We start from the raw sequence: 17060 nt of genomic DNA, 5'->3' as shown, positions 1-17060 counted from the left end.
TTTTTGATACTACCTCGTACGAATCTAATTCAACCGTCGACACCGGTTAACGAAACACAAACATTGAGATACAGATCATGAGTCGTAAGTGGCAGAACCTTAACTGGATGGGTAAACGTGTGTAGTACATCTAAAAAGAAATGGTAAGACAGCAGAATGAAGTTCAGTTTTCAACCTGGTTGTAATTTTTCACTCGTTGACTTGAATTTCATTGAATCTGTACCTATAGAGGATATAGTACTTTTTTTTAAAGTTATTTATCCTGTTTTTCATGTGTGTTTATAATACGTTAGTGGTTCTTGCTTTTAATAAGTATTGTTTCATTCGAGACAAATGAAATCCATATTGTTATTTTGAGTGTCGTTGGTCGCTACATTATCTGTGTGTACTTTCAGACACACACCATATGCAAATGGCCCATCAGATACACCACAAGAAATCTTGAAACGAATAGAGGAAGGTTGCTTTGATATGGATTCAGGGAATTGGGTTTCCATATCACCAGAAGCGAAGGTATGATTACTAGCTTATATATTTATGTGTTATTGTACTCGTCTTTAACCTCATACTGAAAAGGAAATATAAACTTCAATCAAGCAGTCTTGTACGTAGGGCAATGCTTATTAAAGTGAGACATTAACCCATTGTCTCCCAACCTCATAGTTAGATCGATAGTAAGCGCTATGTTTCTTGTAATTGAATTGTGTTTGCGTATGGAGGTTTAAGAAATTTCGTAGTGCACAGTGAGGATGCATTCAAACTTAATTTGGTTTGTTTTGTGAATATGGTTGACTCGCTTCTGAAAGAGGAATACTGGCATTTATATCCTTGAAAATCCTGAAAATTGGTAAATGGTCTTGAAAAGTTATTTATTTTGCCAGGCTGAATGTACTGAAATGAGGCATAAGTTCGAATCTGGGGAAAAATCAGTAATAATTCATGTACTTACATTTCGTTGTTTATTTTATTTTTGTAACATAAGATCTCTTAATAATTATTCCAATCGAATAACCATTGAGTCATTTTTAAAAGATTGATTGTAATCGATTCGCTGTAGTCTCTAATCGGAACATCTTCCATCAAACTATATACTTTTCATGTTTTGTTTATGAAACGTTGAGTGAAAAACATATCGATCATCCCATCATCACTGTTGTATTGCTCTTTGTATATGTTTGGAAGCTCTCGGATTAAGAGTTAATATAAGTTTTCGAAACTGTATTACAAGATAAATACTAAAATTTCTTCTACAATCATTTTTTTCAGGATCTTGTTCACAAAATGTTGCATATCGATCCTAATCAACGCCTAACTGCAGCACAAGTGTTGCAGCATCCATGGATTCAACATCGTAATTTGCTTCCAAACCATAGACTCAAACTTCAAGAGGCCAGTGTTATTAAGGTAAGTTTTATATCTTTCATGAAATGTATCTTCATGTTGTTTGTTGTTGTTGTTATTATTATTATTATTATTATTATTATTATTATTATTATTATTATTATTATTATTATTAAATAGACAGAAGATTAACATAGCAGCATCTTAACAATATACTTGATAATACAGAAAATGAATAATTTTTTTTTCTGCACTAATTTTTTTTCTTCTAGATACGTCTTTGATAGCGAAAAGATAGTTTTGATTTTTTAAAAAAAAGAAAAGAGAAAGTGAGTAATGTAGGAATTGATAAATCATATAAGAACAATTTTCTTCAGTATTCCTTTCCTGCAAGAGGATGTGTAAAGAGGAGCAAACGACATTAGTTTTACTGTTTGCTTAGCCTAATTTAGATGATAATCGGCTACGTTAGTTTAGTTTAAGAACTTTGTTTCATTCCTTTAAACAGTGTTAATTTAATTAACAGAAGCAGCAAATTACAGATCATACGAAAAGAGTAAGTTTATTATGAATTACAATATCCTGTAAATTTTCGCTTGGTCGCTGCTAGTAAAGCGGAGGAAAGATTCTATAAAATTGATTGCTGATCAAGGAAAATAAAGTGGAAGAGAGTTGCTGTGAAAGAGAAAATGAAGCTATTAAAATGGTGCAAATACTGAGTTAACAATCGGAGTTATCAACCGAGCTTAATTAATACTCCTACTAGAGCTGTATCATATCTGATGATCCGGCTTCGATCACCGTGGAGACGGAATTTATTTTCCGTTTTACTCTTGTTTCAAAACTGTTTAGGTGAAGGCAGCAGAGCGTTTTGTTGAATACCTTACTCTTGTCATTCCGAAGTAAAAATTTACAGCTTTTCCTACACATCTTCCGTAAGCCATGTCGGCTTATCACGAATGGTGAGCAACCCACATTACTATCTGCATCAGAAAAGGTAGGAACTGAACTATTTTATCACTTCTTTTTATATGGGGCTTAGCTTGACTTAATTTGAGGGACCGCGGTGGATCAGTGGTAGAGCGTACACCTATTGTGCATGGGGTCCCTGGTTCGATTCCAGCTCGCGCCAAGTGAACTTTGTGGTGAACAAACCGTGTGCGTGGGTTTTCCCGCTTCTTCCCCTTTATTCATTCCACTGTTCCATTCGTTTCTCATCATCATCGTCTCGTTTAGCCTAGCCGGCATAAACGTGCGACGTAAAACTCAATTTCATTTTTTTTATTTTACTTTAATCCATATATGGGTTTATATACAGTTCGAGGTAGTCTTAGTAGCCTTTACACTGAAAAATTGTTAGAAAATGAGTAAATTGTATTAAACGTTGAATTGTTTGCACTAAGTAAAAACGTGGTCATGACACAACATCGGGCGGGTTGGAAACCCGAATTCGTCCGTGTTAATCGAAATGGTTATAAAGTAAAACCATTGTAGAAAAACAGCGACGCCAGGGACGTTCACATGCTATAAAAATTGAATGAAAATTTAAACGAACGCATAGTACAAAACGAGAGTTCGAAACAAACCAACAAACCTGGGCGCCAGGTTTTCGTGAACTTCTTATGGGACTATTACGTATTTTTGGGTTGGATAACTCTGTAAAATGTACAGAAAATATACATGTCTAAAGAACAGCAACAATGTATATTGGTACAAAATGTGTTAAAAAAAAAAAATTAAATAAATAAAAATAAAAATAACGTCGTTGCACGTCGTTCATAATTTCATTCGACCCGAATTGAGGCGTGTTTGAGATATTAAACAAGCTTGGACCCACTTCTGTCCGTCTTAACTGCAGCCCTGAATAGGTCGAGATTCATTCCCCGTACTTGGTTGCAACTTTTATCGTTGGTAATGTAATTGTTAAATTTATGTCAGTGCCACACATATACTATTTCTTCTATAAACCTAAACCGATTTTAAAAAGCTAAGAAGCAATGATAACGTACGAAAGTGGTTTGATTGGTTTCTATTTAAGTCTGCTGTTAATAGCGAGACTTATGTAGGACGAGACTTAAAGTTTGAATGGAATCTAAACCACTATAATATGTTTGATACCTTACTCTAACCAGGAGACTGAAGAGAGTTACGTACGAAAAGTCTTACCAAACTTTAGTGTCCTGGCTGCGAACTTCATAATGAAATCAAAATTTTGAAGACACAGTTACCAGTTGCTTTCTAAAAGTGCTGGAGAGGTTTGAGAAAAGCCTTCTCTCATCCTAAACGAAGGGAAAATTCCAACGTACACCTCCTCGCGGGAGAAAGCGGGCAACGTCTGTGGCGGCTAACGTAGGTGGGGACTGACTGACTCCCGGGATAAGGAGTCGGCTTCTACCAAGTGCCAACGATCTTCTCGGAGGGCGGATAAGCTTGTGGAGGTCAGGGCACCTTCTTGTCCTTAGGAGGGGAAACTGTCCTAAAAGCCGGATGAACCACTAGATTGTCAACGGCATGGAGATGTGGAAAGGAAATGGGAATACTACCACATTATTTTTTTCCCAGAAGAGACGAAGGAGGAGAATAAATAAATATGATTGTTCTTCCGGAGGCAAAATAGTCCCCCGTTCTGTTCTCCGGGTGGGGACTACGCCGGGAAGAATCAGAGGAGAAAATAATAATAATAATCTTTCATTTCAGCATAGGACCTGGAACGTACGAACTCTACGACGCGAGGAAAACTTGAAAATATAAAAATGGAAATTGACAAATGTAAAGTGGACATACCGGGCTTGAGTGAAGTGAGATGGCCAGGAAAAGATGATATAATATCGGGAAATTACAGAATATACTATTCAAGTGGCGAAAAAGCCGAGAATGGTGTCGCGATAGCAATGAAGAACGAAGTAGCAAAAAGTGCAACCAAAGTGGAATGCTGCAGTGACCGCTTGATGTTTGTAAAACTACATGCAAAACCAGTGGATATTGTGATAATACAAGTGTATGTATATGCCAGCAACTGACCATGATGATAATGAAGTAGAAGTAATGTATAATCAGATTAGTGACATATTGCATCAGGAAGAAAGAGGTAAGGTCAGCGCCATAGCAATGGGACCATTTGGACTAGGTAGAAGAAACGAACGAGGTCAAATGCTTATCGATTTCTGTGTTCAACATGTTCTGGTGGTGATGTGAACACGTGGTTTAAGAAAAAAGAAACCAAGCTGTACACGTGGAAAAGTCCAGGAGATAAGAAACACTACCAAATCGATTACATTTTTGTGAAGCAACGTTTCAGGAATTGTGTACGAGACGTAAAGACACTGCCAGGAGCAGACATTGATTCGAATCACAATCTCCTGGTGGCGGAAGTACAAACCTGGTTAAAGTCGATCAAGAAAAATGGGAGGAGAAATCGAAAATAGAACTTAGAGCGACTAAGAAATATTGACGATGCTGTGAAAGAAGAGATTAAAGAAAAATTCTGGGCAATGGGCGATATGGTTGACAAGAGAATAGTTGGGGAAAACTTACAACAGATTCTACTTGACACACTCCACAATAACATTGGCAGGATGGACAGAGCACCGAGAAAACCATAGGTAACTGAAGCAGTGCTTAAGAAGATTGGAGAAGATGAAACGCAGAAGGGCGAAAAACACCGACATCAATGAATACAGAAGGCTGAATAATGAATTGAGAAGAGAAACGGACAAAGCCAAAGAAAAGTACATGGAACGGGTATGTGAGGAAATAATGGAACTTCAACAGCGCAGCAGATACGATCTGATGTACCAGAAAGCACAAGAATTAGGAGGGAAAGCTAACAAAAGTATACGAACGTTCGACATCGAAGATCAATAAGGTAATGTAACCACTGATCATCAAAGAATCCTTAGAATTTGAGAGGAATACATAAAAGATCTGTATGATCAGAAGAACCGCCCCAAAGGTATTGCGATCGAAGCAGAGAAGAGGTGGATGATGAAAAAGGACGCAGTATATTGAAAAGTAAAGTAGTACAAGCAATCAAAGACATGCGAAGGAGAAAGGCCACTGGAGACGACGACATACCAGTAGATTTGCTCAAGGGATTAGGAGACAACGCAATGAAAGTACTGACTTCACTTATTAACAAGATCTACCTGGGTGAAAAATGGCCAAAGATTTTCTTGATGTTACAATTATTGCATTGCCCAAGAAAAAGCAAGCAAAGAAGTGCAACGTTCACAGAACCATTAGCCTGATTTCCCACACTGGAAAGATCATTGCACGCATACTTAACAGGCGACTGAAAAGTAAAATAGATGAGAGGTTAGAAGATCAATTTGGATTCCAGAAAGGAAAAGGCACCAGAGATGCTATTGGATTGATGAGAATTATATCAGAAAGAATTCTTGATGTAAAGAAAGAGTTGTGTTTGTGCTTCATCGACTGGCGAAAAGCTTTCGACCGAGTCAATTGGACGAAACTTCTGAAAATACTTAAAGAAATCTGAGTCAACTGGAGAGAGCGACGACACATTCAAAACCTGTACATAGGAGAGCGAGTGAAGTTGCGCTTGAATGAAGGAGAAACCAATAGTGTGGAGATTGGAACAGGAGTCAGACAAGGATGTAGTTAGTCGCCCCAATTATTCAACATTTACAGTGAATGCTTAATGAAGGAAGCGTTAATGGGAATTGGAGTTTTCAAGATTGGAGGGCAGACCATTAACAAGATCAGGTATGCAGATGATACGGTTATAATATCTAAAACCGAAGGACTACTAGAGGAGATGATTGACAACATAGTTGACACTGGAAAACTGTATGGAATGGAAATTAACATCGAAAAGTCGAAAGTCATGAGAATATCCCGTGGAAACACGCCCTTACGGATCAGAGTAGAACAACGAGAGATTGAAGAGGTCGATAATTTGAAGTATCTGGGAAGTATTTTGACGAGAGACGCTTACTGCACCAAAGAGATCAGGTCAAGAATTGCCATAGCTAAAGAAGCATTCAACAAGAAAAGATAATTCTTAACTAGTAGGCTTAATATTGGACTTAAGAAGAAGTTGGTCTAGTATATATGGAGCATTGCACTGTATGGTTCAGAGACATTACGGAAGTTAAAGAAGAAATATTTAGTGTATTTCGAAATGTGGTGTTGGAGAATATAAAATAGACAGAGTTTTAAAACGAAGATGTTTTAAAATGGATAGGAGAGAAGAGAACGCTTCTAGCCATCATCCTTCGTAGAAAGACCAATTGGATTGGACACATCTGGCGAAGAAATTGTCTTCTTCATACCGCCGTAGAAGGAAAGATGGAAGGGAAGGTAGGAATAAGAAGAAGAACAGTTGATCGATGATTTGAAAGATAGAAGAAAATATTGGGAGTTAAAAGAATCAGCTGGAGATCGAGAAAAATGGAAGAAACATTTCCAGACTCGAATCTAAACTTTAAGAAAAAGTCCTCATTAGTCCCAGAACCTGCCCAAAGGCAGAATACTTAATAATAATAATAATAATAATAATAATAATAATAAAATAATAATAATAATAATAATAATAATAATAATAGATGACAATTAGAAGTGAATACAATATTATCTAACAAGGAACATCAACATAGTGATCCAAACTGATCGATAAATGTGACATATACTATATATAAAATAAACAAATACTTTTTTTTTCTTTCATTTCTAAGGAGAAATAAGGGGGCCACGGCGGCTCAGTGGTAGAGCGTTCACCTCTGGTGCATGGTGTCCCGGGTTTAATCCAAACTCCCACTAAGTGAACTTTGTGGTGGACAAACACCATGTGCGTGGGCTTCCTCGCGGTTCTCTCGTTTCCTCCCACTTTCTTCATTCCACAATTTCATTCATTTATCATCATCATCGTCTCCTTTAGCCTAGCCGGCATAAACGTGGGACGTAAAACTAAAAGATTTCATTGCTTTTTCTGAGGAGAAATGGTTCTTGAGGGAATAATCTTAACCTAAATGTTTGATTGTAGGCGCCAAGAGCATAGGAAAAAGCAGACCGAAGCGAACGAAATTGCGCACAGGTATAAGACGACAAAGAAGGCAATATGAGTTTTGTATATTCCTTGACAAACTGTTGGGTGGGCACAAGCCCTTCAAAACTTATGACCATAATATATGAAAATTTCTAATGAAGATACTCAAGGAATACCTAATAATACAAAATTGTAACTAAATTGTGTACAGAGACAGTACACATAAAAAAATTAAAAAGATTACGTATTTTTTTTATTTTCTGAAAACAAAAGAAAACTTTGTGTGGGCAAGAGCTCTGGCCGGAAAAATGTGATAGCGAGCGCGAATATAGAGGAGCGAGAAAAAAGGAACCGAATGATGTGTGTTTAGAGGGATGAGAGTTGATAAAACAAGGGTTAATAGTGCAGAATACGCACTTAGGGTCAGACCGCTTTAATTACGTGCACTCTGTGAAAGATTTACCGTGTTATTACTGATTCTCCGCTCCGTCTATGTACTCTTAACACTGGCAGTCTTAGGACCTTCAACGAAAATTAAGTTCTTACGGTTAGGTGTGGAACCCCTTGCCCCAGCCTAACGAGCCTTCGATGCATTCCTTGCAAGAGGATACTCTAACGAGGGACCCTATCCAAGTGTAACTCTGACTTCAAGTCGAGACTATGGCCGTTGGATACCTTGTCCCAGAAGAACATAACACGAAAAGGGATACATCCTCGATCGCAACCGTTGCGAAGATATAAGCGTGAAAAGTTAGAAATTGAGCTTCATACTATACATTACAAAGTCAGATTCCGGGTCAGATTTTTCGGAAACGGTTGGGTAAGGAAACTCAGTGAATACATATCAAATTAGTGTGGGGAGCCCAGCACCTTTTGAATGAAAAATTTGTGTCCCCGGGACACTCGCAGGGTGCCAGGCGGGGTCCAACTCAAAATTTGCAAATGGAACCGGTGGTCAAGTAGCATATTGTATGAAAGCTATTGTTAAATAAAAGATTATAAAACAAATCTCAACTCTCTATGAAAACCCTGTGCAAACGGGCAACTGGTCAAAATGTCAATACAACCTACATCAGAAAATCTATGGCCACGCTTCTAAATCCGTTAAGTTGCGACAATAACAAAACAGAAAAACACGTTTAAAGTGCAAGGTATTGAAGTAAAGCAAATTTCTCCAGTCTCTCACAGAGTCGCAAAACTTACCTTATCCAAGTATAAGTGTGACTTCGAATGACCAATGGACCATAGAATAACCATGACCATTGGATTTCATGTCCTAGAAGAGAAAGGATACATTGTCAATCGCAACCGTCATGAGGGTGAGAAGGTCAAAAGGCAACAGTATATGCTTCGCGCATCGGGACCCCAGATTCACTGATTGCACCGTGAAATTTCTATCGGAGGATTTGCTGAACGAGAAACATGATCGTAAAGACGAATAGGAGTGACCTTGAAACTGTGAGGCAACTTGGAGAGGAGTGGGGTTGGAGAAACCTGGAATAATGGTGCAGAAATAAAATATATCGGAGGGTGCTTTTGAGAGAGACTCTGCAGTAATTTGCTTTACGTCAATATCTTGCACTTTTAAAACGTGTTTTTCTGTTTTGTTATTGTCGCAACTTAACGGATTTAGAAGCGTGGCATAGATTTTCTGATGTAGGTTGTATTGACGTTTTGACCAGTTGCCCGTTTGCACAGGGTTATCGTAGAGAGTTGAGAATTATTCTATCTTCTTTTATTTAACAATAGCTTTCATAAATATGCTACTTGACCCCAGGTTCCATTTGCAAATTTTGAGTTGGACCCCGCCTGGGACCCTGCGAGTGCCCTGGGGACACAAATTTTTCATTCAACAGGTTCTGGGCTCCCCACACTAATTTGATACGTATTCGTTGAGTTTCCTTACCCGACCGTTTCCGAAAAATCTGACCCGGAATCTGTCTTTGTAATGTATTGTACGAAGCTCAATTTCTAACTTTTCACGCTTATATCTTCGCAACGGTTACGATCGAGGATGTGTCTCTTTTCATGTTATGTTCTTTTGGGTCAAGGTATCCAACGGCCATAGTCTCGACTCGAAGTCAGAGTTACACTTGGATAGGTTCCCTCGTAAAAGTAGTTTGGAACATTTTCGCGTATATGAACCGGGGATCTCAAATCAATAGTTTCTGAGTAATTTGCACATATATAATTTCTTTGATATTTGCCGGCTAACGAGAGTTGCGAGAGAAAGTTTTACCCTGACCCACTTCCACATATCGGGACTGCACGGTGGATGTTCCAGCGTTTCCCACCGAAGCTGCTGCAATGTCCTCTTCACCGCATTTGCCGTGTGTGGGCGGGTGTTATCATGCAGGAGGATAACGCCATTAGACAACATGCCTGGGCGTTTCGATTTGATGGCTCGTCTAAGGTTCTGTAAAGAGACTTGATAACGCTGAGCATTGATGGTGGTACCCCGTTCCAGGAACTCGACAAGCAGTGGGCCCTTGTGGTCAAAAAAGAAGGACATCATGACCTTACCAGAACTGGTGTGCACGGCCTTTGATTTCTTTGGAGGTGGTGAAGTCGCATGTTTCCACTGCTTGCTCTGACGCTTGCTTTCCGGTTCAAAATAGTGACACCATGTTTCGTCCCCTGTGACAATACGCGACAGAAAGCCGTATTCCCCCTTATGATAACGTTGCAGATGACTCAAAGACAGCGCCATTCGAGTATTGCGCTGTTCGACGGTCAGTTGGTGGAGAATCCACTGCGCACAAATTTTTCGAAAGTTCAAGTGTTGATGCATTATGGTGGGGGCGGTGCCCACGCTAATACCCAGTAATCGATGGATCTCGTCCACGGTGATTCTGCGGTTGTCCAAGACTAAAGCATTCACTTCTACAATCATTTCCGATGTGATGACACGATGAACCTGTCCAGGACGAGCATCGTCTTCCAGTGACTCGCACCCCTCAAGGAAGTTTTTTGCGCCATTCAACAACACTTTCACGACTCAGACTGTACTCACAGTACACAGCCTTCATCCGTCGATACATTTCACGGCCTTCAACTCCCTCCGCTGCCAAAAATCGAATCACTCCTCGTTGTTCCTGCTTACTCGCCTGCATGTTCGGTAGTGGACCATAACTTGCGTGACCACCTTCTCTTCGGTGTAAAACCACACTGGCTCTATGCAACGTCAAACGGTGCGCACGCGTCAGTCTTTCTACCAATCGATGGCGCCACCATACCCGCAGTTACGTAGTGCCACCTTACATGTAAGGCAAAGTTACACGCACTGACCAGGTTTCATTTGAATGTTCCTCATATATATTTTGTGTATGCTGTCTCAGTTTTGGTACAATCCTCTGTGCACTTTAGGTACTTCTTAGCTACCTTCATTAGAAATTTTAATATTTTTTTGGTTTGGAGGGGCATGTAGTCTACCTAATCATTTTGTCAAGGAAAATCCCATTTTGCAACTATGGCTTATGCTACACCAAGAACATAATCTGTCATATTGTTCCTCCTTACCATCTCGCTTCAATTGCCCAAGCTGTTGAAATACTTGGGCTCTGTATGCAAAACGAATATTATTCGCAATAAATATACTACATTTTTAATTCTTTGATTTCCAATCCAGACAAATAGTAGAAATTGCTGCAAGATAAACCCAGAAAGAGATTTATTACGTTTGGGTACTTTGACAGTCTACTGTATACAAGAATAATTGAGTAACGTTATTGTTTCTTTTTTTTTTTTTTTTTCAGGGTGCTATGGCTGCCACATATCGTGCAATTACGCAGACCCCACGTGCTCCCAACTTAGGACCTGTGCATCAGTCTGAACTGGCGGCACGCCGAAGATGGAAACTGAAATCTAAATCTCCTAGTGACACTTGAATATATTTTTGAGTTAATGTGGTTCCGTAATTTGGTGCTAAATAGTTTGGTCTCAAAAAGAAAGTAGAGAGATATAGAGATCTCTTCAGATTAATGAATAAATGATTTTTTGTAAACAGCGACTCAAACGTGATGTAAATATACAGTCTATATTCGCTATTCTGTGTGTTTGCCTTTGAATGGATGTGCCTATGAAATATACGAATTTTAATGTAAATTATGTTAGTAGGTTACTCAGGGTTCGGTCTACAAGACCAATGGGATAACCGTGAATGTATTATTTAGGCTTCCAGTTAAATAGAAAGATAAAATCAATTTTCAAAGTGTAATGGTAATTAAAATGACTCCAAAATAATGTACCTTACACTAATTATTGAGTTAAGTGTGGATGGTACATGGTTGAACGTTCTATATTTTTGTGTATATTTTTCAAAATATCTTTTGTCTTCAATTGTCAATTTCTTCTAATCATTCAGTGTTTGACAAACTTGAGGTCAGATTCAGTGAATGTTAAGGTTTGTTATGATAGATTATTAAGACGAATATAGTATATATATATATATATACATATATTTTTTCCCAAACTATTGTCCAGTTACTGGACTATTTTTAATTTCCTCAATGTGGAGGAAAGCTTGGAAGAAATAGGAGACTAGTCGTCTTTTCTTTTTTCAGTCTATAATTATTCACTTTTTGTGCTCGTGATTCATCATTCCATGGACATGTTACCTGTTAAAAATATTATACTATTAATTAGAAATCATTCCAGAGCTTTCGTCCATTGTGCCATAATTCACTTTGTTTTAATTTTGTGTGTTGAACTTTATTATTGATTAAATTGCTTTCTTGTTATGTAGCAACTTTATTTTCTTAACCATAATTTCGTACCTTGATAACTAAAACCCGTTTTCAAAGTTGTCATTGATGACAGGTAATGGTTCTTCAGGGTGTACGGCATTTGTGTAATTCGACAATACTTAATTTCCACCCAAAATAAATTAATAAAATACAACACTCATTTCCCTGGATTTGCTGATAATGGAAACACTCAGAAATAATTATAATTGTACATTTTTCCTCTTAGTCTGAAGTTACCTAATGATTTATTTAATAAAAGCCTTTATTACTGAAGCTGAAAAAGCTATATTTTTTGATACGTTATAACTTTTATTTCTGAACTTACGCAAGGATATGAAGAACCTAGACACACCTAATACCGGTGTTTGCATACAGTTACGTTCAAAGAAACATGATCACTGATGTTTGTTGTGGAAGTTCTATACTTTTATTCGTACCTAATGAACTGTACATATATATATGTATATAAAAATTTTAGCGTATACGTGCGAGTTTAGATCTTTCAGAAGGAAGATGAGTGATCTAGCTTTTCGTTAATTCTAGGTAGCTTCAAAATCCCGGATCAGCGCCTTAATATACTAATAAGTATATTAGTATATTAAGTAAATCAAGTTACTAAGTTTGATAACTTAGTAATATCCATAATATTGTAGAGCATGGTTTCATTACTTTCTTCTTACATTCCCAATCGTAGTAAGAACTATTTGTATTAGCATGCGATTGATAACGTCAAAGTTTATATTCATGTGACTGAGCAACGCACAAATATTAAGTTTTGGTCTGCATGAGAAATCGTCACCAAATACCAGTGTACTAATGTTTCTTAAGAAAACATATGGAGGTAAGGGAGTAAACGTCCCAAGTTGGGATGGCATAAGCATATCAGTAGAGGTCGTATTGTCTGGGCCAACACTATTTGAAACAAGTTTCGAAGAGTGAACTCCTATGATGATATTCAACAACTCTGTAGACATTTTAATAGTATGTAATTGCCGAAAAGAAATACTGTTAACCAAGAAGTAGTGTTAATTGTTTTACTGTACATTGTTCTTAGAAAATAAAAGTTTCCCGCGAATATTTTGAAAATAGTCGTATGTCCTTTTTGTATGTTGAAATCTAGAAAACCACAGTAAGTAAATATCAGTTTCTAGGGATTAAGCTGAAATATTGAAAAATTGCAATTATTAGCAAGTTTTTATCATCAGAAGAATCCAGGGGCAAAAATACAAGGGTTCATAGATATTGAAACTGAGGGAACATTTAAAATTGAAAGCTCGTTATGTCAATTCTATTTATTAAATAATAATAATAATAATAATAATAATAATAATAATAAAAATAATAATAATAATAAAAACTACAACATACGACAGTTCTCTCCAGATATTCCATTCAACACAAATTTAGATACAATATAAAGAGAAGGTGTACTTATCTGCATAAATAATTGGACAAAACTAATATGCAAGAGGAATAGAAGCTCGATTTTGCCCACAGTTATTTCAGTCCTCGGAATCCCATAAAAGAAAGGTGGGCGAAGTATATGCATCTTCATGTTCCTTCCCCTATTCTCAAATATTATGTAAATATCGTAAATATCTGCAGACTGTCAGTCTCAGGAGAATACCTATAACTCTGTGTGGTTCAAACAACTTAAAATCGATGTCATTTCAACCTCGATCAAAAACTGACCCTTATTTTTCCCCTGGACTCTTCGTTTTCAAACTATCTTTAGCAACATTTCGAATTACTCACCTACTAATGTTTCTCGGATAATTTTTCTTACAATATTTCAAGTGTTAAAATCAGACATTCACCCTTAGAGGTAAACAAGAGCGTAATTCCTTTTTCGTAACACGATCTTCACATTAAGTTTTTGTCTCAAAATACTTTAAGTGGCATCTACGAAATTCTCCGTATATGTGATGCTTCATGTATAGGAGTGTCTAGAAGAAATATTGACACTAGGCTAAAAGAACACATGAGCTAGTCCCGAAAAGAGAAACAAGGTCTCATGTTTATCAAATTTTCAAGTGACCAAACACTAAGTGCAGAATTTGAAAGTTCTTCACCGTGCTGCCTCAAATATCTAAAGAAATGTATTTAAAGCATATCACATAAGGACAAAAAAATCCACAACTGAATACCGTTAAAGGAAATCTTGATAGAGATTGGGACAGTATCATTATCGGTTATATCAACAAAAGGAAAAATCAGCTTAAAAATTTATTATACGTATATATTCTTTAAATACATTGTATGTAATGTGCTCTGAATATATTGAATTGAAAATTTGGAGGTTTGGATGTGCATCACTACGATTTAAGCAAGTTGTCTATTGGGCAATCAGAACTAGTTCTAAATAAGAATAATATATTTGCTGAGAAACCCTGGAAATAAATTTTACATATATATATATATATATATATATATATATATATATATATATATATATATATATATATATAGTGTTAATGAACTATACCGACAAACTTTAAAGAGGTGATTTCTCACATCAAAATAAGAGAAAAAGTTCCTATTGACCCATGGAGAAAAGTGCATAATTTCAGAGCTAGGGCTGTCCAAAATCGCGAAAAAGCCAAATTTCAAGAGGCCCTATTTCAAATTCAAGAGGATGTGGATCGAAGTCCTTACCAGCGTAAAGGGAGTCACGCATACGCAATCCAAAAATGCGTATTTCATTAATGTTCAATGGGTATACGCATTATTACCTGCAGGGTGAAATTCCCAGACATACCATCAACCGATTTTTTGAGATATGCTCTGACTTTATGATTGGTCCAAAGTAGGCAAACATTAAGTCTTGATAGCAGTGAAGACGGAATCCCTTGGGATAGCAGTGAAGAACGACCATCCACAGTTTCTGGAGTTCGAAATAGGGACTATTGAAATTTAGCTTTTTCGCAATTTCGGACAGCCATAGCTCTGAAACTATGCCTTTTCGTCATAAGTCCATACGAACTTTTTCTCTTATTTTGATGTGAGGAATCATCTTAACAGTTCGTCGGTATAGTTCATTAACACCCTATATATATATATATATATATATATATATATATATATATAATATACTGTATATACAGGGATTGGACAAAAATCTAAAATATTTGCAAAAGTGTGAAAATCATACCTAGTATGGTGTGGGGCCTCCTTTTGCGTCCAAAACAACTTGGATCCGACGTGGAATAGACGTATACAGCTCCTGAATCGTAGTGTGTGTGGAATTTTGTACCATTGTCCTTCCAAAACATGCTCCAGTTTCTTAAGGGATGCTGGTGGAGGGTAATGAGGCCGAACACGCCTTTCTAACTCAAACCAGAATGACTCAATGATGTTCAGACCTGGTGATTGTCGGACCCAGGAGAGGTGTGATAGCTCCTGGTCATGCTCCTCAAACCATGATTTTGCAGCGTGACAGTGCTAAATCATCTTGGTAGATGTCATTACCATCCGGGAACAATATTTGGGCCATGGGTGGATCCTGGTCCCCCAAAATGGCCTCATACGCCTTAGCATTCATCATTCGATGCAGGGCTATGATGGGACCTGCAGTAAACCACGATATCATTGCCCATACTGTAATAGAACAACCCCCATGCTTTACAGTTGGGAGCAGACAGTTTGTAACATAGGTCTGCGATGGTGTTCTCCATACATAAACACGACCGGTTGTTGGAAACAAGGTGAAGGTCGATTCATCGGAACACATTACGTGTTTCCACTGGTCATGAGTCCACGCCTTGTGGTCCGTGCACCACTGGATACTCGCTCTTCGCATTTACTGCTGTGACCAGGGGTTTGGCGGCCCTGCCATGAATTTTCATTTTATGAAGTTCCCGTCGCACTTTTTTCGATGAAACCGGGTTCTGTAGGCCGGAATTGAGTTCAGACGTAATTTCATTGCAGTGGTCTTCTTTTTAGCTGCTACAATCCGTTTTAATGTCCTCCGGTCCCTATCTGACAGGATTGTCTTTCGACCACTGTTGTGCTTTGCAGACGTCTTTTGCCCATGAATTGTGTATGCCCTCGTGACATTGGACACAGTGCCTTTCGATACCCCCACAATGTTTGCCAGTGTTGCCACTGAAGCTCCAATCAGACAGGCACCAACGATCATGCCTCTTTGGAAGTCTGTCAGGTTGCCTATTTTACCGCACCACTTTCACACCATGACACTCACAGGTGAACTGGTTACTGCTGACGGAAGAGGAATGTCCACATGGCACATTAAAAACAAAAAACGATCGGCAATCTCAGCACTTGTTGTACAGTGGTGTGCCAAACTTACGTGTCCTGTATGAAGTGTTTTTTTAAATTTTTTGTCTTCCTCCTATAGATACACATATATAATATGTGCGTGTGTGTGTTTTATTTCTGACGGTACACAACGATACGACGTACCGGCACTTTTTAATGTGAATAGAATATTTTCTCTTCTGTCTTAAAAAAGGGATTGACGAAAAACATCGAAAATACCAAATAGTAAACTTATAGCTTTACCGAAAATCAGAGTTTGTATTAATTTCGTTTACTTTTTTTCTTTCTTTCTTTCTTTCTAGAGAAAGAGTTGCGAATCGTTGTTCTTTCTCGAAGTCAGTTAATTGTATTCAGAGACTATTAATATTTGGGCCGTTCTATGTCTCACTCGCTAGCATGTCCTCGCGCATCCCTTTTTTTCGCACGGTAATATAAACAATAAAGACTTTCAAGCTTGATATCCATATGAAATTATGAACTCTGATTCTAGAGCTACTAATCGACTAAACTGAAAGAAAGAAAAAAAAGTATGAACTTCACGTATGTACTTTCTTTCTCCGCAGAGGAGCCTTTAATCAGTTCCCATTTTAATGTATCCAATTAATTTTTTATTCATTATTATTAAGAGGATTAAGTGAAAACATTCCCTAGATTTTTTTCGCAAAGTTTATCCATTAATTTAGTAGAGG

At 37.6% G+C, this 17060-nt stretch overlaps 1 protein-coding gene across 3 annotated transcripts in view; it reads left to right on the top strand.

The window, feature by feature from the left end:
• The window catches only part of S6kII (Ribosomal protein S6 kinase II), a 171323-nt gene extending 159232 nt beyond the window's left edge, over window positions 1-12091 (top strand). For all 3 annotated transcript variants that reach the window (XM_081726796.1, XM_081726794.1, XM_081726799.1), the window contains 3 exons: window positions 396-513; window positions 1267-1404; window positions 11104-12091. In XM_081726796.1, the coding sequence (XP_081582922.1) occupies window positions 396-513; window positions 1267-1404; window positions 11104-11235 (388 nt within the window). In that variant the 3' untranslated portion in view covers window positions 11236-12091. The remainder of the gene's footprint in view (window positions 1-395; window positions 514-1266; window positions 1405-11103) is intronic.
• Window positions 12092-17060: the final 4969 nt, after the last annotated feature.

This window comes from Thermobia domestica, chromosome 1 (assembly GCF_964235325.1).
Source record: "Thermobia domestica chromosome 1, izTheDome1.hap1.1, whole genome shotgun sequence".
Classification (NCBI taxonomy): Eukaryota; Metazoa; Arthropoda; class Insecta; order Zygentoma; family Lepismatidae; genus Thermobia; species Thermobia domestica.
This window is presented reverse-complemented; position numbering and strand designations above follow the sequence as displayed.